This window comes from Dipodomys ordii, unplaced genomic scaffold (genome assembly GCF_000151885.1).
Source record: "Dipodomys ordii isolate 6190 unplaced genomic scaffold, Dord_2.0 Scaffold100, whole genome shotgun sequence".
NCBI lineage: Eukaryota > Metazoa > Chordata > Mammalia > Rodentia > Heteromyidae > Dipodomys > Dipodomys ordii.
The window spans coordinates 5,124,607-5,149,454 of NW_012267316.1; the positions used below are offsets into that span (position 1 = coordinate 5,124,607).

Here is a 24,848-nt window from a genome sequence, read left to right on the forward strand (position 1 = left end):
CAGTATGTTCACACACAAAAAAATAAAATATAAAAAAAGAAACCTAAAATGGACTATCATAAATAAAACCACTCTTTCTCTTCAACAGGAATTCTAAAAAAAAAAAAAAAAGCTATTGTTTCATTTAGCCTTGACACTGGCCTTCTGGTACTAGAAAGAGGAGGGCATCTGTTCTTGCCTTATCTCTAGCTAAGAAAATGACAAGCTTCTGGGAAGTGGAGACTAGTTTATGCTGTTCACCTCTGCATCCCATAAGAGATGCACTTTGTTGTAGGCCTGGTACAAAATGCCCATTGTGCAGTTTCAAGCTGAGTGCTGAGCTAGTATAGGCAGGGGTGGCCCTCCCACTGGGGCCAAGAAGCCTGCATGAATGAGTGAGTCAAGGGAAATAAGAGGCCCTATGCACAGAACAAAGAGGAGAATATGCTAAAGATACTCTCAGACACAAAAAAAAGGAGGAGAATATGCAATAAGAACACATATGCTCCACCAGTGATGCTGAATGTCAATTTAATAAGTCTTAGTAGGAAGTGGCTTTCATTTAGCTAAGCTGAGCCTTGCTTGACACATAGGAGGTTGAGGTTTCAGAAGAGACTTCAAAGTAGCCTGGGAGAGGAAGATGGTCAGAGAAGTACAATATCGAGATAATCACTGTTGAAACCTGGTTCTGGCACAAGTTACTGAAATAAAAAACCAGGGGTTCCCCAGAGAGGTGGGCTAGTGGGGAAGTTCAGGAGCTGGCTGTGCTGATAAAGTTGGATTTTATTCTGTCACAGTGGGGATGTGAAAGAAGGGAAGTGACCTGATGTAAAACCAGTTAACAACTGTTTCCCTGTGACTAACAGGGTTTTCTTCTGTTTTCCTCTGTGGGAACTACAGAGTGCCCATGTATCTAGGTGAACGCTGCTAAGCTGTTCTTAACAGTCCGATAGAGGCCAGGTGATGGAGTCGATTCAGAGTGCTTGCTTCAAAACCACACCTCTTAATCGCAGCATCTGGGAGGGTGAGGCAGGAGGAACAGGAGTTCTAGGCCAGCTATAGATATATAGTGAGATCCTGTCAGGAAAGGGCAAGGGGAAGGGAAAGGGGGAAAAGGAGAGCAGAGGAGAAAGGGGAGGGAAAAGAGGGGAAGGGGAAGGAGAAGAAAGGGGAGGGAATGGGAGGAGAGGGAAGAGGAGGAGAGAGTGGAGATTTAGACTTACAGCTCAATCCCTGTATGACTATCAAGAACTTATTCAAGTGATCTGTGCCCTCAGTCTCCTTTCAGTAAAATGGTAGTGAACAATTAGAACTATTTCATAGCATGGTATTTTAAAAGTTAAAATGCCTCAAGAGGTCCTAGAAAAATACAAATTGCTCAAAAGATGTTAGATTGTATGATGGAATACCAATTGGAATTTATGCTTTCCTCAAGAAAGAGAAGGGAAAGGGAAAGGGGGAGGAACAAACACACCTCAAATATGCCAGTGCTTGCTCTCAAACACCTTGACTTCTTGGCAGCTTTAGTTGACAGGAAAACATGCTGGATAGAAATTTGAATGTGCAAAGAACACCTATCCAGGGTTTTTGTTTTTGTTTATTTTTTTTGGGGGGGGGTCCAGTCATGGGGCCTGAACTCTGGGTCTGGGCACTGTCCCTCAGCTCTTCAGCTCAAGGCTAGCACTCTACCACTTGAGCCACAGCGCCACTTCCGGCTTTTTTCTTTTTGCTTATGTGGTGCTGAGGAATCGAACCCAGGGCCTCAGGCATGCAAGGCAAGCGCTCTACCACTGAGCCACCTTCCCAGCCCTTGGTTTTTGTTTTTGTCGGTTGTAGAGCTTGAACTCTGGGCCTGGGCGCTGTTGCTCAGCTCTTCAGCTCAAGGCTAGCGCCTTACCACACCACTTGAGCCACAGCACCACTTGTGGTTTTCTGGTGGTATATTGGAGATAAGATTCTCACGGACTTTTCCTGCCTGGGCTGGCTTTGAACCGTAATCCTCACTCAGCCTCCTGAGTAGCTAGGATTACAGGCATGAGCCACCAACAGTCGTCACTATCCAGGTTTTAAATTATAACTTTTCATCTCTCTCATGCCATGAAACCAAAGAACTCATCTTACACACTAAAGCTCACCCTGGAATGTCCTTCTCTTATGCTTTTTAGTGCCTTTCTCTTTTTTCTTTTTCTTTTTTCTTCCCACATCTTCTCAGCACAGTTTTATAAGTACCAACTATTGTGAAGGGAATGGAATATGGTAGTGGCCCAATATTTGACATTGCTACAGCTTGCTTTTCAAATGCTGGAGTCCCACAGGGGAACAACTGCCCAGAATAACTTCTTGCTCATTGTGTGACATCTTATAAAGGCACCACCTGGATCATCCTAGTGGCTCCAGCCGGGAGCCAGGAGAATCAGAGGCTGGGCTGTCAACCCCTCCTTCAGTCCTTGAGAAAAGGTGGTTTTCATTGCTGTTTGGGATTCCTTGTCTTAGGAACTGAGTTGTGTTTCTGCTGAGTAAACCCCAGTGGTCTTGGGAGGCATATATTGCAATCTGAGGAACTAACTGTTCTTGGTGTAAGACCAGACTGCTTCTTCTCTAGCCTCCAGTACAGTTTGTTGTTTTGATGACAGGAGACATGATATTTTTTTTTCAGCTTGGAAAATAATTTGAAATGTGTCAAAGAAAAAGGAAAGTAACATTGACAAATGAGTGAAGTTCCTTTGAATCAGAGAGAAATGGGTTTCTTTGGTTCACAGAGCTCGTAGATGGGTTTAGACTAATCAGTAGATACTCTGCTTTTTAAGGGAGGGCAGTGATTGGCAAGTAGGATTGTGCTCTCCCCACCCAGAGTAATGGACTGATCCAAATTTGGAAGCAAAGCCTCCAACAGGGAGACTCAGAAGAGCTATCTGCTTAGTGGTGGGGAACAGCAGTTCCATGTCAGTGCTCTGAGAGCACCCTGAGGACTAAGTAATAATCCCTCTCCTCTGAAGAATCCTTGCGAAGATGTCCCCTTTCCCTGAACTGGAATGGAAAGGAGTCAGGGTACGAGGTTCTCAACTTTGGTAAGTGATCTTGGAAGTATTAGTTGAGAAAGAATCAGATCAACATCAGACATTAATATCCTCTACTACTTAGTATGGTTTGAATATAACACCATAGCAGTAATGTAGTTTACACTCAGTAAATGCATGAAAATACTTTATTCCCTGTACTAGGGCTTGAACTGAGAACTTGAGGGCTTTGCTTTAGCTTTTTCTGCTGAAGTCAAGTACTGTCCCAGTGGAGTCACAGCTTCTCCTCCAGCTTTTTAGAGATTCATTAGAGATAAGAGTCTGATGTAGCCGGGCGCTGGTGACTCACGCCTGTAATCCTAGCTACTCAGGAGGCTGAGATCTGAAGATCGTGGTTCAAAGCCAGCCCGGGCAGGAGAGACCGTGAGACTCCTATCTCCAATAAACCACCAGAAAACCGGAAATGGCGCTGTAGCTCAAGTGGTAGAGCGCTTGCCTTGAGCTGAAGAGCTGAGGGACAGCGCCCAAGCCCAGAGTTCAAGCCCCACGACCGGCAAAAATAAAAAAAGAGTCTGATGTATTTCCCTGCCGGGACTGGCTTTGAACTATAAATTCTCATATCTCAGCCTCCTGAGTTGGTAGGATTACAAGGCATGAACCACCTACACCTGGCAGACTCATTCTCTTTTATTCATGGAGTTCGTGTCATGCCTAGAATCCCATGAGCACTGAGGAAGTCACAGTATAAACCAGGAGACATGCCCTCTGCAGGAGGTGTCTTCTGCTAAGATGGAGTAAGGTGCATAAGAACAGGACTCCTGACCTATCAGTTTTTTCCAAGTTTCCTGTGGGCACAGAGGAGAGCTCACTTTTCTTCTTGCGGGTACACACTGTCCTGGGTGCCAGGAAACTCTGACTCATCCACGATCGCCATGTCATCAGAACAATTTCTGGAAATTTCAGAGTAGGTGGCATAGGCCTGTGTACCCAGTGAAGACCTCCCTCCTTTCTCAAGGGTCACATTGGGAAGACTACTTGCACTGCAGTTTTTTCCTCATGAATAACTAACAAGCTGTTAAGTACACAATGCATGGACCACTGTGCAAGCTAGAAATATTATGATTGATAGAATCCGATGTTTATTTGGCCCTCTGTAGCCTTAGATTAAAGTCACTGAAATCTTCAGCCTCCGCTGCAGGAGGATGGCACGCACATGCCAGGCGATGGGCTGACGTCGCCGGGGTAACTTCAAAGGAGGTGGTGTGTATGGTCTCACTAACAAAGGGAGTGGACACCAGCATTAGGAAACTAAGTCCACTTTTGCAGGAGGGCAGGAATGGACTCGGAAGCAGCAAGGGAGGAATGAGGGCAGTGTGCACCGTGCCTGGGCAGGGTGGATAGGCAAGAAGAATTACACAAGAGCCAATTCTTAATTGATCTGGAGGGATGGGAGAGGGGACTAACTGAAGGGGACACCTGAGGGTATGTGTGTGTTAGTATTGCTCAGTGTCCAGTCCTCCATAAATGTCTTCAATTGCTTGTTGGTTACTTACTGTTGCTTTAGTAAGTATAAAATACTTGCATGTACATTAATTCTAAGAACTCTCAAAATGACCTTAAGAGGTGTTACTATTATAAACAGTGAGTGACACTAAGGCTCACAGTGACTAAGTAACTGGCCCTAAATTACAGCCAGGCAAAAAGAAAAAGCAAATATCAAATTCAAACATCTGGGTTTCACAGCCAAGAACCTGTAATGTCAGGAGACCAGTGACAGAGAATACTGTATCTGAATCAGACTGGATGTTTGTATGATGTGTCATGTGCCATGGAACTCATCAAATCTTTGCTGTTGCATTCATTCTTCTTGCATTTCAGCTTGGATTCATATATCCTCAAGGATGCAAGAACAGGAAGTAGAATTGGTTTTTTTTAACCTTAAATCTGGATTAAAAGAAATTTGAAACTCAAATTTCTGCATCTGAGGGTATCAGTAACATTGGCATTTTGTAATACATATCCCCCACTACCTCTCCCCACCCCCAAGATACAAGAAAGAGCTTTTGAAAGCTCAGATTCCCAAGAGCTAGGAAGCCAGTCTGGCCACGCTCTACCAGAATCATAATGTCCAGTGAAAGGAAGTACAACTCTTAACCCTATTCACACTTTAGAAAATGAAACAGAAAAAAAGGATTCATTTGACAGATGGCACCAAATAAGAAAAATATTAGAAACAAGAAAAGGCCATTTTTCCTACAGAGGCTCATTTCATTCTCTATACCACTTCCCTGGGATATCTGCCAATTGTTAGCAGAAAGAGTAATGTTATCCATTTTTTAAAATTTCACTCTTGAGTATTATGGAGATAAATAGCTAAATGATGGAGAAATAACTTTCTTTCATGGTAGTAGCTTAAGAGGGATAAAAAGAGCTCAAATTCAGATATTTGATGACATGAAAAAAATCAGCCATGATTGAAGGATTTGATATTTCTATAGATGCAGAACTAGAAAGAGTACTTTTTTGCATGTACATTAAAGAGCTGTACTCATCTATAAAAGTTTGAGATCAGTATGTGGCTATGAATACATTTATTTACAAAATCAGTTGCATACAGGCATGGTGACTCATATCTTTAATCCTAGCTACTTGGGAAGCAAGACCATCCTAGGTAAACAATAGTTAGACCCTATATCCACCAGGTTAGACATACTGATGGGAGCCACAGGAGGTCTGGCTCCAGACAAAAACTTGAGACCCTACCTAAAACAATATAACTAAAGCCAGAACGTCTGAGGGCATGGTTCAAGTGGCAGAGTACCTGCCTAGTAAGAACAAGGCTCTTGAGTTCAAACCCTAGTACCAGTAAAGTAAAAATTAAAACATTCCCCAGGGGGAAAGTTAACAATGAGAACCCAAGTCTTTTCTATTTTTATGGCAGGGCCCATGCAAGAGACGGTGTATGACTTCTGGCGGATGGTATGGCACGAGAACACAGCGAGCATAATAATGGTGACCAACCTCGTGGAGGTGGGAAGGGTAAGTCAGCCATGCTCTGCAAGTACCTTCTGATTCCTTGCTTCGTTTGTAATAGAAAGTCAGGCATGAGCCACGCGCTTGAAGGATTATGTACACTCTACAAAACATTAACTACTCCAGCTTCTCCTATTGCTTACCGCACTTGCTTATAAATTATCAGTAAACATAGCCTGAATTGCTTTCATTTGTTGCGATAGCAACAGTCAGGAAAAGCACTCAAGATTTAAAAGCCGTTGTTATCTGGCTATATTGAGTACAAAAAAAAATTCTACATGGGAATGCTGGTTGTTAGGTGTCAAAACTCTATGGGTGCTACATCAGATACGACTGCATTCCGTAATTCAGGAAAATCAACTCTAGAAACTGTGTGTGCTGGGATCAATCCTTAGGTCGGCATGATAGCATCATCTGTTACTGGGATTTGAGCTCCCTGTGCCTCAGTCTCCTAACCTAAGCAATAGAAGTTGTAATCTCTCTCCAATGTCTTGCTTTCGTTTATCTTAGTGACTGTTGATCAATGCTATTTTTGTTTAACCAGGAAATCCTTAACTGAATTGTAATCTCAAAAGTGGTATGCTATAGGATTATTTCCAAAGCAAAATTTTAAGATGAGAAAAACACATAGGAAGCAATTGACTTATTTATAATAGATTCTATTTCATAGTTTTGGTCTACCCAAGAGAAGATCCTTTTACTTCTTAAATTGGTATAGCGAGATTTACCCTCAACATAGGCAAGCTTTGAATTCAGCCTATAACTGCAATATAAAAGATGTTGCTTAAATTTCTTAGAAGATATCAGGTGGTACAAAGAAGGAATAAAAGAGACAATGCAATTCTCAGTCAGTGAGAAATACTTAAAATTCTACCTGGTACCTCATACCTGTAATCCTTGCTATTCAAGAAGCTAAGGTTCAGGGTTCAAAGCCAACCAGGCAGACAAATCAGCTAACTAATAAAATGTCAGAAGTGGAGGTAGGAGTTCAAGTAGTAGAATACCAGCTGTAAGTGAAAAATCCCAGCATGAGGTCTTGAGTTCACACATACACATACACAAACACACACACACACACACACACACACACACACACACCACACAACAAATCTAGCAATGATGACAAACTAACCTATCCTGTAAACCCTCTCATAAACATCTACAAAGGTTAGATAATACAATAATATACATTACATTGTGTATATAACATGTACATGTAAATAGATGTATTAAAAAGTATGTAGCATAGCACTCAAAAGAGTAAAGAAAACTACTATAGCCCAGAAGTAAAGTGAAGGCTAGAGATGAAAGAGGATGGACATTGTAGCTAGGAGCAGACAGGGGTACTCTGAGTAGCTATAGATGGCCTTATCTTGGCTCCTAAGTTTTAAAGTATATCAAGAAGGGAATAGCATCTTGGACCTAGGCAATGTTCATACAACCACAGTCCACAAAGGAGTAGACTATTAAATAAAGGATAAAGCTAAGGGAGGAGAAAGGACAGAGGGGAGGAAGGACCACCAGCCAACTCTGAAGAAATGCAGGGAAGTTAATCCATCTGCTTTTGGGATCCAGATGAAAGCACTTTGGCAAAATCATGGATAAAAGGAAAACATCTACTGTAAGTCAGAAAATAAGTAAGTGCTGCAAGTCCAAAAGGATCACATTGAGCTAGCCCTCGACATCATGGTTGCATATCCATGGATTCAACCAACTGTTGATAACATTCAAGGAAAAATTGTGTCTGCATAGAATGTGGGCAGATTTTTTTCCTGTCATTATTTCCTCAACAATACAACATAACAACTATTTACATAGCATTTACATTGTATTAGCATTATTAGTCATTTAGAGGAGATGGGAAGTATATAGGAGGATTGCATATGTTCTGTGCAAATACTGTGGCATTTATATGAGAGTCTGGAACATTCCCAGACTTTAGTAAACTTGCAGGATTTTTTTAAAGTAACTAAAATTTCTTAAGCATTGTTGTTAGAAAATAAGACCCACATTAAAAATACACAGTTTTGAGGTATGCCATGTATAATCAAACTAGCCAAGAAGTAGGCTAATTGCAAACTTTTCTTATGCTCATATATACAAATATATATATACATAATTGAAATTATACTTGTTATATCATAAAACAATCCTACATTCCTTAAATATGGATCTTTTTCTCTCTTTAGGTTTTCTTTACTTGCTTGTCAAAACATTCATTCCTTTTCCTTATTTTTATATATAAACTAATATTTGAGAACCAAAAAAAGAAGACCCAAAATATAATTCAAGATAGAAGAATAGAATAAAACCAAAGGGAATAACTAATATGTTAACAGCAATTTATTAAGTAAAAGGCAAAAAAAATCCAGTAATAAAAATCAACAAAATAGACAGGTATCATAGCATGTACATGCAATCCTAGCTACTCAGAAGGCTAAGACCTGAAGGAATAGGGTCCAAAGCCAGGCAAAGGTAGAAAAGTCTGTAAGACTCTATCTCCAATTATTCAGCAAAAACCCAGGCTGAAGGCATGGCTCAAGTGATAGAGCACCAGTTGTAAGTAAGAAAATGGAACAAGAGTGCTAGGCCTTCAATACAAACCCCAGTAACAGGGGAAAAATAAAAATTATCCAACAAAATGTATACTTGGCTTTATGAAGAAATAGAAAAACCTCTGGTGATGATCAAAAATAAAAAGAAGAAACCCACTTATGACTGATACTAGAAATACAATAGGGCTTCTATTATCACAGGTTAATGTAAATATCACTAATGTAGGTGATTTTCTAGAAAATAGAAAATATATTTTCTATTATTGGTTCTAGAAGAAACTGAAATTCTGACTAATAACTATTTTTAAATTATTTAAAAATTGATGTATGGTTTAAAATTCACCTAGACTTACTACATGAACCACACAAAATGTATTTATAGGCACTAGCTAGTCAAAAAACAGAACATTCCAACTTTCTGAATGGTATTAAAGGTAAAATTTAATGAATATTCAAAGTATAAATGCATTGTATAAGTAGTGAAAAAATATTCTAAGAGAATAGAAAAAGATTGTTCCTCTTATTTTAAGGCTAGAACAACCATAAAGTCCATATCAGACAAGTACAGGATGAGGGAAATGATGGTTTCACAAATTGATAGGAAGAAAGAAACGGACAACTAAGTCTAAACAGAGAGCCAGATGCTGACTTATATATGGAAAGATATATAATAAATAGTGAGCTTAAGGGAGCTGGTACTTTGGTTACCCAAAGTACTATCCTTCTATCACAAAACACCCCCAAAATGAGGAGCAAAAAATCAAACAAAGCTTTAGAAGTTGTAGAAAAGCCCTCCTAATGGCTCATGTCTTAATCCTATCCTAGCTATTCAGAAGGCTGAGATCTGATGATCAAGGTTGGAAGCCAGCCCAGGCAGAAATGTCTATGAGATATTTATGTCCATTTAAGCAGCAAAAGGTTGGAAATAAAGCTGTGGCTTAAGTAATAGAGCACTAGCTTTAAGCCAAAAGAAGCTCAATGACAGTACCCAGGCCCTGAGTTCAAACCCAGGATCAGCACAAAAAAAAAAGTTGTAGGAAAAAAATGTAAAGCATTTAAACATTTACTTTTTTTTGTCAGTCATGGGGCTTGAACTCTGGGCCTGGGAGCTATCCCTGAACTCTTCAGCTCAAGGCAAGTGCTCTACCACTTGAGCCACAGCACCACTTCTGGTTTTCTGGTGATTCATTGGAGATAAGAGTCTCACAGCCTTTCTTGCTCAGACTGGCTTTGAACTGTGATCTTCAGCTCTCAGCCTCCTGAGTAGCTAGGATCACAGGCGTGAGCCGCCTGTACATTGCTTTTTAAGAATGTTTTAAAGACATCAAAACAGAATTCATTAAGAAAAGATTGGAGAATATTAGTGTAAGGCTATCCTAACTAAAGTAACAAGAGATAAGATCTTATATAGAACATTAAAACTTGCAAAACAATATTCTGTGTTCTTAAAGAATCAAAGTCAAATTCCTTTTCATTTTATCTCTGCCTGGAGTCCAGTAGGAGTGTGCACAGATGAGCTGGCTTAGAGCCTGGTCTGGTAGGCGCTCACTGCCTGAGCAACCTAGAAAAGGTACTTCTGCTTGTAGGTTGGGGTGAAATAGTGCCTTGTATCAGTCAACTCCAACTACTATAAGAAAATGCCACAGATGGGGGAATTAAAACTTTCTTTGTCTTACACCTCTGGAGGGTAGAAGTCAGATCAGAGTCTAGAGAGGGCTTTTCTTGGCGGTTGTGTTCCAGCCTTTCTCCTTGCAACTTCACATGGTCTGGCATAGAGAGAATCACCTGGAGCCTCTTCTTATAAGGCCCCTAACTATTGGACTTTATTTAATGTTAATGACTTGCTTACAGTCTTCATCTCCACACTCAACCACACAAAGGATTAAGGCTTCATCATTTGAATTTGACAATAGACAAAATATTCATTCCATAACAAGCTGCTTTATGAGATTCTTAAACAAATCATATGAGTTTCTACTTGTCACATGGATAAACAACTTCCTGCCCATGATGAGGATTTAATAAATATTAGTTCAACTTCCTGTTTCTCACCAATAAATCCTAGACCTGCAGTGCTGCACATAATTATCTGTTTTACACACACACACACACACACACACACACAAACACACTACCTTCTTTTGCTATGATAGCAGTAATTACGGGGATAGGGGGGTCATGTCTACCAGAATTCCAGATTCTTTGCTGAATGAAGTGGCCTCTCCCTCCTTCAGGGAATGCCCACAGAGTGATGCAAAGAATAGATTGCATACTCCCAACATAACCTCCCAGCCCAATTATCATATGCTCCTTCTACTGCCACAGAGCTGCACAGCCAGGCTAAGTGCTTCCTGACACGTCAGGTCCTTGTGCTACTTTCCTGAAGTGTTCACTCACTTCTCAACCCTTCATTCATTTCACAAATCCTCGCTGGGGAGAAGGAGGGATGGGAGGTGGCATTGTAAAGGTTCATGTGCTTCCACAGCTACCACATACCTGAAATTCAAGAAATTTGCATCAGAACTCATATTCAGGAGGATTTATTTTGAAATAAATATTAAAATGTACAAGCATTACTGAAGTTTTAAGAAGGTGTGGGGGTGGGTGTGGGTGTGGGTGTGGGTGTGTGTGTGTTACCAGTACTAGGGCGTCAACTTAGAGCCTGAGTTGCTGTCCTTTAGCTTTTTTGCTCAATGCTACTGGTCTGTCACTTGAGCCATAGCTCCACTTCTGGCTTTTTGATAGTTAATTGGAGATAAGCAATTCATGGACTTTCCTATCCAGGCTGACTTAGAACCAAGATCCTCAGATCACAACTTCCTGAGTAACTAGCATTGCAGGCATGAGCCACTGGTGCCTGGCTTTTTGCCTACTTAAAATTCCACAGGATACTCTCTCCAGATTCAATAGCTTATGAGGTTACATTGTTTTCAAATGGTAAACCCTTTGGCTTTAAGGAAAGGTAGACAGCATAGTGTTTCTTTGAAGGATTGAAGATTACATGGTAAAATTACCATAAAATTAATAACAATACACTGACAGCCCCTGTCCTTTAGCCATGACATATGTTGCAAAGAGCCAGGTTTCATTTCCAAAGGCCATGCTGTACTGGTCACTCTTCCTTCCATCAGGCACTTGTGACTGTCCCAAATGGGGTAGTAACTGGATTTTTATGATGGTAGTTACTGCATCGGATAAATACCCATGGAGAGAGAGTTCAGCCAAGAGGAGTAGCCTAAGTGGAGTGGTAATTAGATTTCTGGTTAACTTACAAAGCCATGTTCATAGGCTTAAACAATTTTAATAATTTTAAGTCTGCTAAGCATATTTATAAAACAAAAGTCCTTCCAAATTCTTACAGATTAGTGTGCATATGGGTAAACTCTAGTAAGCTCTACCTGGTGGCCATTCATCCCTTGGATCTGTCTGTCTTCAATTAGTAATGACATTAATGGCATAAGTCCTTGAATTGTCTGGCACAATTTGGGAGTTCTGACAAGAGGTTATAGTCCTTCCAGGAATAAAATGGCATTTACCTCGATCCAGCCTGCTTCCTATTCTTAGTCCTGCACATTTCTTTAGAGGCAACTTCCCCCATTTTTCATGCATAAAAACAACAACAAACCATCCAAGAAATCAAACTGACATGGTTTTTAAGGGCAGCCACTACCTACTTAACATGTGTACCACTCCTGGTGTGTCCTTCATGAATTAGGCATGACAGAAGGATGTGTTTGTTTACACAGATTCACTGTCAATTCATTAAATCAGAGCTGCTTCCCCCATGCTTGCCCTGAAGCGCTCTGCATTAGGTGGCTTTAATTGCTGGTGTAGGTGCCACTGGGAGGCCTTCCCTTTACAGCACCTGCTGCAGAAGACAAAGAAGATACTCTCATCCAGCAGGGTCCCTGGTACATCTGCCAGGACCTGTCATTATCCACAACTTCCTTGACACCCCTGTACATCCCCTTTCAGCTCATGGGCTCTAGAAAAGGACCCTTGTCAGTTTTCCTGGCACCTGCTGACAGCTGCACACCTGGCATTTAAGTAATGCTGGAATGTGTTATGATTGTTTTCCCTCTTTAATGAACCCACCTGAGGGACATTGTGTGTTTCATCCAGTTGCCTGTTCCCAGGCATTCCCATTCACACAGCCTGTGTGGAGATACAAAACCTATCGTGGCACTGAACTAATCCATCTGCCAGAAGTCTCCGAACCAAATCTGCAGGACTCCCAAAGGAGATTTTTGCACCGGTAATTTAAGCTAATGATTTCTCAACATATTTAGTCAGTTTTATGAAGACCTCATTAGAATGTGACTGTTCATTAAAAATCCAAATGAGGTCTCACAGTCATTTAGGAAAATTATTGTTGAGTCACTGTGAATAGTTCTGATAACAGATGGTAAAATGTTTTACAACTAAGAGAAGTAGGGAACTAAAGATGTTAACCTGTCATAAGAGGGGAGGGAACTTTAATAGATGTTTTAGAAAATGCTAACCTACCACCACGCACTGGTAGCTCATGCCTATAGTCCTAGATGCTTAAGAAGCTGAGATTTGAGGACCATGGTTCAAACTCATATTGAGCGTTGAAATTCCATGAGACTCTTATCTCCAGTTAACCACCCAAAATCCAAAAGTAGAGGTGTAGTTCAAGAGGTATAGCACCATTCTTAAATGAAAAAACGAAGTGTGAGAATAAGGTTCTGAGTTTAAGACCAGTACTGGCGCACACACACACACACACACACACACTCACAGAGTACCTGCCTAGCAAGTACAGGGTCCTGAATTCAACCCTTCATTCTGCCAGAAAGAACTATTACCTAGTGAACTACAAGGTCTTCCAGTCACTGAAGACATCCATTGCAAGTGAATAATAGGACCCTAGCTCTTTCTTCCCTTTCTTGTTTCCCTGCTATGAGGTGAGTGGGCCCCTCTCACCATGAGGTTCTGCCTCACATCAGGCCCAAAAGCAATAGGGCCACCAAACCATGGCCTTAAACCTCCAAAACTCAGAGCCACGGTTCACTTGCAAGTTGGTTGTCTCAGGTATTTTGTTACACTGGTAGAAATCTGGGTAACATAGGATTTATTTATCACTTGCTAAACATATCCCCACCACTCTCCTGCCCTTGGTGCTATGGATTCATTCATAGCTTTCCAACCTCTACAGTGATGGGAAGGCTCTGGATCAGCACCAGCCTGACTGAGTGCTTGAAAGGTGACCAGTGTGAGGAGAAGCTGAAGTCTTAGATTAATTGAACTTGTATTCATTTAAAGGCATTTGCCTTCTCTCCTCTGCTTGCTGAAATATGACCTTTAAAATACTGCCTTTTTCCTATTTCCTTCTTTCTTATTAGCATATACTAGTTGTATAAAGAGGTCTCAATATTTCCATTTATGTATAGTGTACCTCAATCAAATTGACTCCCTCTGTCACTTTTCCTCCTCATTCCCTTCTTCTTGAAATCTTTTATGCATCTTTAAATTTTTTCCTCTTTTTAGGTCATTCACCAGAGGCTGTCTTACAGTAAGTCGGAGATCAGAAGACCTTGGTTCAGGCTTTGGTTTCCAGAGTCCTCATATGAAAAGGATAGGGACTTATGCACAAATGTAGATTGCCTATTTTTCAGGATTAATATGAGGACAGATGCATAAATGGAGCATCTTTTGTGCTTTTTCTCCACAGCTGACCTTCTCAGCCTTTCCTCTAAACAAGTACCTACTCCTCGTGCTTCCAGGCAGGCCCATGGAGGCACTTGGTCAGGATGTCTCCCTGGAACTTGGGCAATGGGGATAGCATCCTGTTTTCGGGGATGGTAGAGTTCACACCTTCAATTCTGTGGATCATGTGGTACTTGATGCATGAAGTATTTACAATGTGCTATAAGTTTAATACAAATGTAGGAGTAAACGAGGAAGTCAGCAGTGGCCTATGACAGCTCCTATCCAAGCACTGCAATGATTCACTCATCTTTCCTCGGCACCACAGCCAAGAAATAAGACCCCAAGAGGCAATTATCTATGGGGTCAGCAGCAGATGGATCTTCTTGAGACTCTGTGGTCACAGCCACAGAAGAGATGATTCCCTAAGATGTCTGCTGACACTTGAGGTGTTCTTTGCCTAAAGATCTCAACTGCCCTCTAGAAAAAGATAAAGCCTCAGCCTAGAGGCCCGATTTGTCTTGTTCCCAAATTAACCAAGGTTAGGCTTGCTAATCCTTCTTAGCACAAGTTAATCAGACATTTAATGATACATTTACTGACATGGCACTAAGATATACAAAAATATTTCTAATTCCCTTGTCCTCATATCAGATAGGGGAATAGAAACTGAATATAAGGAGTCACTGAGCCCAAGTGTACCTTTTCTAGGCAGGGATTGATTCTCTCTATGGGAATCCAGGATTTCTTGGAGAAGCAGTGAGGAACTAGTCTTTGCTAGGAGAAAGGTCTTTGTAATACCAAGCAAGAAAGGTAACCACTTTAAAAGCACAAGGGAGGAAAGCAGCAGAACAGAGAGTAAGAAACAAAGAGGAGAGAACAAGTGGCCTGGTGAGGCTTTGTGAAAACTGAGCATACTCAAGAGACTCAGGACTTACTGAGGGCAGGGAAGAGTCTGAAGCCCCTTTGTGAAGGGAGGTAGAAGTAGAAAGCAGATGATGTTTTTGGTTGTTTGTCTTAATAGGAGGTACACTGAAGGGTGTGAATGATATGTTCTAATTAGCATTGCTGAAAAACAGTTTGGGCAGTGCACAATAGTGCATTTGCTCATCTATGGTCCCAGCTACTCCAGAGTCTGAGGTAGGAGAATCACTTGAGCCCTGAAATTCAGGATCAATCTAGACAAGAGAATAAGACCTTGTCTCAAAGGGGATGGTGGAAGAGAGAGGAAGAAGGAAAGGAAAGGGAAAGGAAGGAAGGAGAGGAGGAAGGAAAGACGGAGGGAGGGAAGAAAAAAGGTTGACCATTGAAGAAGGTTCAGGAAGGCAAGAGAAGCATGAACAGAGGCTAGAGGTTAGAGTGAGATCTATCAGAGGTAAGTTTGAGAAAAGGTGCTGGGAGTTTGAGCAAAGGTGTTGATGATGTGGATGTTATTAGTCACAGGGTACCAACAAGGAAAAAAGAAAAGTTAAATATGTGCTAAGCTTTGAGCTAGAGAGGGGGTATCAAGATGAAAAGACAAGACTTCTAAGGACTCTGTTATGAGCCAGGTCAGTAGTATGCTAGATAGGAAACCAATGGCAGTAGAATAGTGTCTGTGTGGCAGAAACAATTGTAGCATGTTCTTCTTGGAGGAGTGAATCGAAGGAGAGAGACAGAGCATTACCTAGGAAGAGGAAGGTAGTGAGTATAGCGGTTGTGTGAGGATGAATGTATGGTGTGGGGTTTCTGTGCATATGTGTTGAGTGATGGGGTAGTGTATTCATCTGTTTTCTCCTTATTGTCATGAAATACCTGAAAATATCCTTTATAAAGAACAGACACTGTCTTAGCTTATACTTTGCAAGGCTGTGCGGTAAAGGCTCTTGCCAGGGTCCCCTGGGATCTATCACAGCATGGCAGGAGTGCCTGAGTAATCCTGCATCTCTCCCTGTCCTTATAAAACCACTCAAATTTAGTGTTGGGGACTCCATCCTACGCTACTTTAACCAGTTCCCAAAGACTGGACACACACCTGTAAATTCCAGAGTGGGATTAGGTTTCTACCCTTTTCATGCCATGAAGATTTAGTGATTAAACCCCTTTAAGACTGGGGAGGATTAACTATATTCAATCCATAATGAGTAGACTGAAGCATAACTGAGGGTCTGAACAGAAGTAATGGCAGTCAGAGATTTAAGGTATAAGAAAAAAAGCAACAAGTTACAGGAAAGTCAGAAATAAGATGAGGAGAGTCCTTCAGTGAACAAACAAATGCTACCCACCAATCTAATGTGGACAGTCACCAAAGGCTTGGACTGTAATGGTACATTAAGCCTACACCTGGGCACAGGAGTGGAAATCCAGACAAAGTGATTAAGTTCTATAAGAAAGGTTTCAGAGTGCCCGAGGAGTTCATAAAAGGTACTTTATCCAGGCTTGGAGTTCTAGCTGGAAAGGATTGTCAGGTCATGCTCTCTGAGCAAATAGTGCATAGACTAAGAACACAGCCAAGAGGGAAAAAAAGGGTGTTGCAGACAGAGACCACCACAGAAGCTTCTAGAGATGTTACAAATGTGAACCTGAGTTAAGGGAAGTAAGGAGAGGGCCAGTAAGCCTCATCGAAGAGAGCTGGGTATGCCCCATCAGGAATTGGCCTTCAGCTTGTAAACAACAGAGAATCCCCAAATGTTCCAGTGCTACTGATGCTTCTGAGACAGTACTTCCCTAAAAACAGAAAAACAGCCAAGGACTTGATGAGAAAAAGTCACCGGTAACCTTTTTTGGCCTCTGTAGCTTCAGAGGGATGACCTATCAATTTACTCTGGTTGTATGCAATTGAAATCAGTTTTGCTTAATTTAAGCCAAATGGAAGTTTGTGGGAAGAATAGAATACAAGGTGCTCCAAATGTTGATGTGAAGAGTAAGGCTTACAAACTGACTGGAAGAAAAGCAACAGCTTGTGAGGGCAGGGAAGTCTGTGGGTCTCACAGCCACACAACCTGGTCAGGTACTGTGGTAAGAGGATGGGCACCAATTTTTTTCTCATTGTGCTCAGGATGGTACTGAAAATTCAGGCCTTGGAATTGATGCCAAATTCACAAATAATGAGAACAGGGATTTGTTGGTTTTGTTTAGTTTTTGTTTGTACAGTATTGGGAATTTAATTAAAGCTAGGCAACGGCTGCACCACTTGAGCTATGGCCCAAGACCAAGGAGAAAACAAGATTTGGAAGAAAAAGAAGGGAAGGCTTATTAATTTTGCCAGGCAAAATGAGCTACAGTTTCAAAAGCTTCAGTCTTATTCCCAAGGGAGGATAAGCAATTTGGGCTTCCAGATGACTTCAGGCCAGAGGGTGGTCTTGAGTCTGTTCTTTTTCTGATGTACCAACCTTACTCTTCAGAAGTATATCTCTTGCTATATTGGGTGGTCCTTCATTTCCTGGGTCAACAAGGTAAAGAGATAAGCATGGTGACCTCATGTAAGAGATGTGGAAGAAAAAAAGAAAAGAGAAAAAAGAAAAGAAGGTCTGTTGAAAAACTTTTAAAACAGGGCTGTGAAGGTGGATTAGAGGTTGAGTACTAGCCTTCCATGCATGAGGCCCTGGGTTCAGTTCCTCAGCACTACATAAACAGAAAACACCAGAAGTGACACTGTGGCTTAAGTGGTAGAGGGCTAGCCTTGAGCTGAAGAGCTGAGGGACAGTGCCCAGGCCCAGAGTTCATTCAGGCTCCATGACCAAAAAAAAACACAAAAAACAAAAAACAAAAAAAACTTTTAAAACATATAATTGAAAGCAGGCTGACTATTTAAAACATAATTGAAAGCAGGCTAACTAATTATTAGGCTAACACTATAGGTAGGAAGGGTGGGTGTCTGTTTTTGTTGGAAGCATTTCGAAGACATAGTATAGGGCTCCCCAGGATTGGTTTATGTGCTAATCCCTTATCTCTAAATGGAAAAGCTACCCCACAATAAGGGCATCTCTCAAGAGGAAGGCAAGGGTACACTGGAAATGATGCACGGATGAATGGACACACTCACCACAAATACTGAGCACAGAAGATGGTCTGGAGAATCAAGGGAGAAACAGTGAACACTGAGTGTAGACTTGTCAGAAACTTAACTATGAAAGGAAGAAAAACTAATGGGGCCACACCAGTGAAATGCCTCAAATCATAGGGTGTCTGGCAGTTAGAAACCTATAAACTGTGTGTGTGTGTGTGTGTGTGTGTGTGTGTGTGTGTGTGTGTGTGTGTGTGTGTGTGTGTGTGTGTGTGTGTGTGTGAAGGAAAAGAATCAAAAGAAAGGGGGAAACTAGAAATCTGAAAAAGGAAACAGTAATTGAGTATCCATCAAGGAAACATGGGAGAGGAACCAGAGTATAGATATTCTACTGAGCCTTATGATATCTATCTCTAAGTCTGCAGAGGAAAAGCAGATAGAGTCATACTCAAAGAAGTTTAACTAAAACACAAACCACAAATTTGTATTGGCAACCCCGTGAGAACACCAGTGTTCCCTGACACTGCACTGGAAGGCTGAGAAACTGAAGTAAATCGGAGAAAGCACTCTTAGGAAGGACTGGGGAAGGGGCTGGTCTGGAATAGGAGCCTGCCTTCTCCTCTCTTGGGGGGAAGATGAAGAAGGGATAGATCTAAGCAAGACTGGAGCTGATGGCAGCCAGATGTATGAGGATTGGAATCCTGTGACAGGACTGTAGTCCTCAGGAACTAGAGAGGTGGCTCTGTGACTATGAATCTGGCACTGTGAGTTTGAAGGTGAAGAACTGAACCAACCAATTACCTCTGAGCTCACTTGAATTTCACATCCTTGAAAGGAAGGGAAATGGGCCAAATAAACCCTAATATTCTAAAAGAAGAAAATTTTCATTGTTTACATTCTGGGTAAGAGTTTTACATGAATACCCAGTACACCTACACACACAGATGCTTTACACAACTTGATGCTTTACATACTCCACAGCAGTAGAAAGGGCACAGTAGGAAAAAGCCAACCACTACTGCTTTCACACATGTATATATGCATTTCCTAGAAGATCTAGAATGGAGTGGTGATCAGTTGCCATAGGCAGTGCTGTCAGTGATTGGTATTTTAAGTAGGCTTTATTTTTATTTATTTATTTTTATTATTTATTTTAGTTGGTCGTGGGGCTTGAACTCTGGGCTTGGGTGCTGTTCCTCTTCTCTTCAGCTCAAGGCGAGCACTGTACCGCTTGCGCCACAGCACTACTTTCGAGTGATTGGTATTTTAATTTATATAAACAAAAAAAATTCAGGTTCTCCTTTAATTTATAGAAATTTTTTGCTAGCACAGGAGTTTAAAGTTTTTGTGCTTTCTTTGCTGGTAATGTACAGATAGAGTCTCTGAGACTTTCCTGTCCTGGCTGGCTTCAAATTATTATTCTTTGGCTCCTAAATAGCTAGAATGACAGGCATGAGCCACAGCACTCAGTTTATTTATAGACCTTCTTTTGAAAACAATCAACTGTGACAATAATAATCTCTGATGTTGAGAGAATATACTCTTCTCAAAAGTTCTCAAGATTGCTTATAACAAGCCATTGGTATATCAACCAGCACAGCAAATCAATCATATCCTTAAAGCATATTTATGTTGCTTTACCTGAGGCTCAGCTGTACAAAATCTATTCGTTGCTTATAGTGGGCAAGTTGTCCCAAGAGAGAACATAGCTTCTTTGGATAAGTTTCACAGAAGTACTTATTTTACCCAAACTATGAAATCCTCAAAGAATCCTCACTCCATGTCTCAGTCTGGCTTGGATAACAGATCTGCTTACTTGAAAGATATCCAGTGGTGGAAAGGAACAATTGCTTAAGCAATTCTATTTAACAAGAAACTCTTCATTGACTACTAAATTACATGGTGCTTTTGAAAAAATGTGGCCTAAAAGAAAACACATATTCTCAGACTAAAGCAAGGGGAAAAAAAAACATATAACTTTATTCTTAAATCTTGCTGAAGGATTTATTCCTACCTTAGAGATGACCCACTTTGTCTATTGAAAGTGTATCCCTTTCCTAACAAACTAATTTTTTTTGTCAGTCCTGGGGCATTTGTCCCTGAGCTTTTGCTCAAGGCTAGCACTTGAGCCACAGTGCCACTTCCAACCTTTTCTGTTGATGTAGAATCAAACCCAGGGCTTCATGTATGCTAGCCAAGCACTCTACCACTAAGCCACATTCCCAGCCCTAAATTTTTTTTAATTAAATACGAAGTCCTACATTTTTCTGTGCTAGAACTAGGGGTTGAATGCAGAGCCTCATGCTCCCATGGCTTTTTTGCTCAAGGATGGTGTTCTTCTCCCTGATCCACACTTCCACTTCCTACGTACTACACTTTATAACCTCAACTCATGACATTTTCCGTATAAAATTTCATATCTGAATTGCTTCAGTAAATTTGATCCTGATAGTATTCTGGCAAGTAAATGTATACATAAACACATTTACATATACGCAGATATACACATTTTTATTAGGGCTTTTCCCCACCCTCATATTTGTCTATATGAGTAGCCAGATAAAATCCTGCTGATAACTTTCCTATTCCCAAAATTTGATAAATTATTCTTCCTAAATGTAGCCATTTCTCTCTCTCTCACACACACACACACACACATACACACACACACACACACACACACACACATGCATGCACACACACATACATACACATGTCCTTACCTTAGTTTTGGAAGTGCTTGTCACTTTACTGTGAATAGCAGTCTGCTCTCGGTTCTAAGCTCAGGCCACCACCTCTCTTTCCTGACTTCTGCTTGAGCTGTCAGTGATTTGCTGTATCTGCCATGGGGGAGACAGGCTTCCCTCATACTGCTTATGTCTATGCTGTTGTCAGTGTTAGAAGCCTAAGCCCTTCAGAGCACTTCTCCCTGGCACACACATAACTAGCCAATATGCAGGGGCAGTGTTGTGCCACAGTGTCTCCTTGGACCACGTAGCTGGCATAGGTCCCTTTGGATTTGAATGAAGCTGGACTATGCCTAACATGAAGTATTTTTACTTTATCCATTATATGTGTGCATGCAGATACTTATCATTGTGTTGGGTACAGGATTCACAGGTATGTGACTATGTATGAGCATTATGCTGTATTAACCTAGGTACCTATAGCATCTCTGTGCTATCCAGGTGTGTAAGTACATTCTGTGATGTTCTTACCATGATGAAATCACCTAACACATTTCTCAGAATATGTCTCCATTGTAAAGCAACATATGACTCAGGTAACCTCAAAACTTGTTTTAGGCCAGGAAATACAAGAGAGGACTTTTCATTACATTTGCAGTCTAATTACTCTCTACAACATGTGCAAGAAGGAGCAAGAAGGAAGTGGAGTTGTGACTCAGTGGTAGATGGTAGAGTGCCAGCCTTGAGCGAAAGCTAAGGGACAGTACCCAGGCCCCAAGTGTAAGCCTCAGTACCATCTCACACACACACACACATACACACACACACACACACATACACTCACACACAAAGGACAAGAAATCTTTGCAACCATGTTGACCTCCCCTGCCAGCCCCAGGCTTCAGGGAGCAGAGGCCACATTTCCTCCATGAATCCCAAAAGCCAGACACATGGGAAGGACTGGGAGAGAAGTAAGGAAAGGAATGGAAGAATAATTACAAAGAAACATGTGAGCTGATGCCAAACAGCTGATTGGATGAAAGGGGAATTTTCATTTGCTTCTCTTTCCCTTGTTTTTTCTACATGGGGAGAACAGGTTTGCATTTACAGTCACACATGGATATGTAGTAGATTCATTATGGATGTGCATAAAGATCATTGCAGCTCTGTTTGAAGTGACAGAAAAATATCCTATATGATTAACCCTTCTATATTAAGTTTCTGGTAATTCAACCTAATCTATTATGTCTCTTTAAAAAAAACATTCCTTTTCTCGATATCGATGAATTTCAAATCAGGCTTTGAGGACAATTCCTGCTGTGCTGTAATTCATCGTGTGCCTCTGTACCAGCCATCTCTCGTATTGCCACAGTAGAAGGATGATTGGAGATCAAAGCAGATTTGTAGGTCTGAATAACAAGTGTCTCTCAGGATGCTCTCTGGACTCCCCAGGGAACTACAGGCTGAGTGTGTACATCAGGTAACTACAGGCTGAGTGTGTACATCAGGTCTTGAATATTCTTAGGCCAGCTCATGCAGATGTCTTGGTCCCATCTGTGGTCACCCTTGTCAAGCCCTGCTACTTGCCTGTGACATACACTCTGTATTGCCAGTTCTCAACAGTTCTAGAAAATCTTCTCCGCCTGGCTGTTGGTCAGTTTGCCATTTGGTTGGCTTGAGCTGGATCATCCTGTCACCTCTACTTTGGTCTGCCATGGTCTTGTGGGTACATGTAGGTGGACCCTGCCTCTGTGTTTATAAAGTGCCTGAGAGGGTGGGAGACCTTCATTAACAGATGGCTACATCCACCTAGGGCCAGGTGCATCCCAGCTTAAGAGCTTTTATAGCACAGCCCCAGTCAAGCCCCTACCTGCTGGGGCAAAGCACAGATGTATTTTCTTGGTCCCATCATTTGGCACAATTTGGAAAGGTGTCAAAGTTGCAGTAGCCCTCCTCTGTTCTGCTTACACAAGCACATGAAAAGTCAATCTTCTGGGGTTGGCAAGGTGGCTCAGTTATAGAGTGCTTGCCTTGCATGCATGAGGCTTCAGGTTTGATTCCTCAGCACCCCATAAACAGAAAAAAACAAAAGTGGTGTTGAGGCTCCAGTGCTAGAGCTCTAGCCTTGAGCTGAAGAGCTCAGGAACAGCACCCAGGCCCAGAGTTCAAGCCCCACAGCTGGAAAAAAAAGTCAATCTTTTCTACTCTGCACATTGCAGGTAAAAGTCCTATTCTCAAGCAAGGTACTGACAAGCAATAAATGATATCCTTGCCTAAATAAAGGATCCTTTTTCCTCTTCTCTGCTTTCCAAGTCTGCTAAGTTAATCTTCTGAGCCCTTGTTATGCCTTTCCCTGAAGGCTTAGGGTTATCTCGCCAAGTAAACACATGAGTAAATGCCGGGACTTCCTAGGAGGACTGGACCAAACAGCAAAATAATCCAGCAAGCAGTTTTGTTGTCTTTCTGCAACTTTCTCCAGCTTAACAGAGTGGTAAGACAACAGCATCACTAGTTTCTTTAATTAAGGAAATAAATAAGGCAGAATGTAACTCAGGAAGCTGCGATCAAGCAGAATTCACTGTTCCAGAGCTTTGTCCTGACAGTATCTCCACATGAAGTCCAAAGGGGGACAACAGCTTGTGATTTACCCTGCTAACCCATTTCTCTGGGATGAAGTTTCCAGAAGTAAAAATGTGTATCAGCTCTAGGCCAGCAGTGTTGGCAATCTACTTAAAGAATCCCTTCATACCTGAAAAAAAAAACAAGTGTGAAAATCACTTCCTGTACTCTTTTATAGGCTTGTAAGGAACATGTGTTGAGGTGACATTATTTGGACATCATGGAGTACTATTAGTGTTGTGCCCTGGTCGCAGGACCTCCACCAAGAAGACCACCAGGAGTCAGATTTTTCAGCTGTTTTAAGGTTTTATTTAAGCGGGCTGCAGCTCAGGCCTTGTCCTACACTCCGACACAGTGGAGCCTAGGAGGAGAGCCCCGAGCTAAAGATTTGCAGGGCTATATAGGCACACAACCAACCAGGTGTTTGGATTACCACCACGAGTTGCTCTGCTAGACAGAATTTGCTGATCTTAGGTTTAAACAAGCAACAGGTGGTCACTGCCTCAAGTACTTTAACCCTTCACTAGGTTACAGAGGAGCACTGGTTGCAACCAGCCAGTAAGTATAGGAAACAGGCAGTCTGGCTAGCAGGATTCCATTGGATTATTTACTAGGAGTTACTCCAAAGAAAAAGTCAGAAATGGGAAAGCCACAGGAGGCTAGGATGCATAGAGAGAATTTCTTCTTAAGAGACATTTCAAAGCCTGATGCTGGATTTGTGCCTGTTAGCTTTGGACTATCGACTTTAGGACAGAAATAGTTATTATCACTTAAAATTATAGACAGATAAATCTTTCTTCCTGGTTTGGCTTGGTTTTGCCTGCTCATCCTCCTCCTCCTCCCTTTCCCTTTCCTCCTCCCCCTTCCACTTCCCTCTTCCCTCCCCTCTTCCTTCTTCTCTCTCTCCACTTTCCCACATTCCTACCCTCTTCCTGTCCCTCCCTTTCTCTTCCCCTTCCTCTTTTCCTCTCTCTTTCCCCTCTCTCCTCCCACCCCCCTTCTACTCAGGCTGATCTTATAACTCACCATCCTTCTGCTTCATCTTCTTGTCAGCTGTGCATCACCACATTTGGCCAGATAATTCTTTATTCTAGAGTAAAATGGTACACTTACTTTCTGCCCCAAATGTACCCTTGCTTTTGAAACTTAAAAAAAAATGCAAGCTCAATAGTGAATTTGTAGTTGCTTTAATACAGTCAACTGGTTGAATCTTGTACATCGCATACTTAGGAGTACTTACACAAAATTTGGTCAAGGATTAGGTGGCTCGTACATTTTAGTTTACTTCCAAGCCTTCCAAGGC

The 24,848-nt window shown here is 41.5% G+C and overlaps 1 protein-coding gene across 1 annotated transcript in view; it reads left to right on the top strand.

The window, feature by feature from the left end:
* Ptprm (protein tyrosine phosphatase, receptor type, M) overlaps positions 1-24,848 on the top strand; it is an 819,406-nt gene that overhangs the window by 745,370 nt on the left and 49,188 nt on the right. The window contains exon 21 of the mRNA XM_013027176.1: positions 5,938-6,035. Coding sequence (XP_012882630.1) covers positions 5,938-6,035 — 98 coding nt within the window. The remainder of the gene's footprint in view (positions 1-5,937; positions 6,036-24,848) is intronic.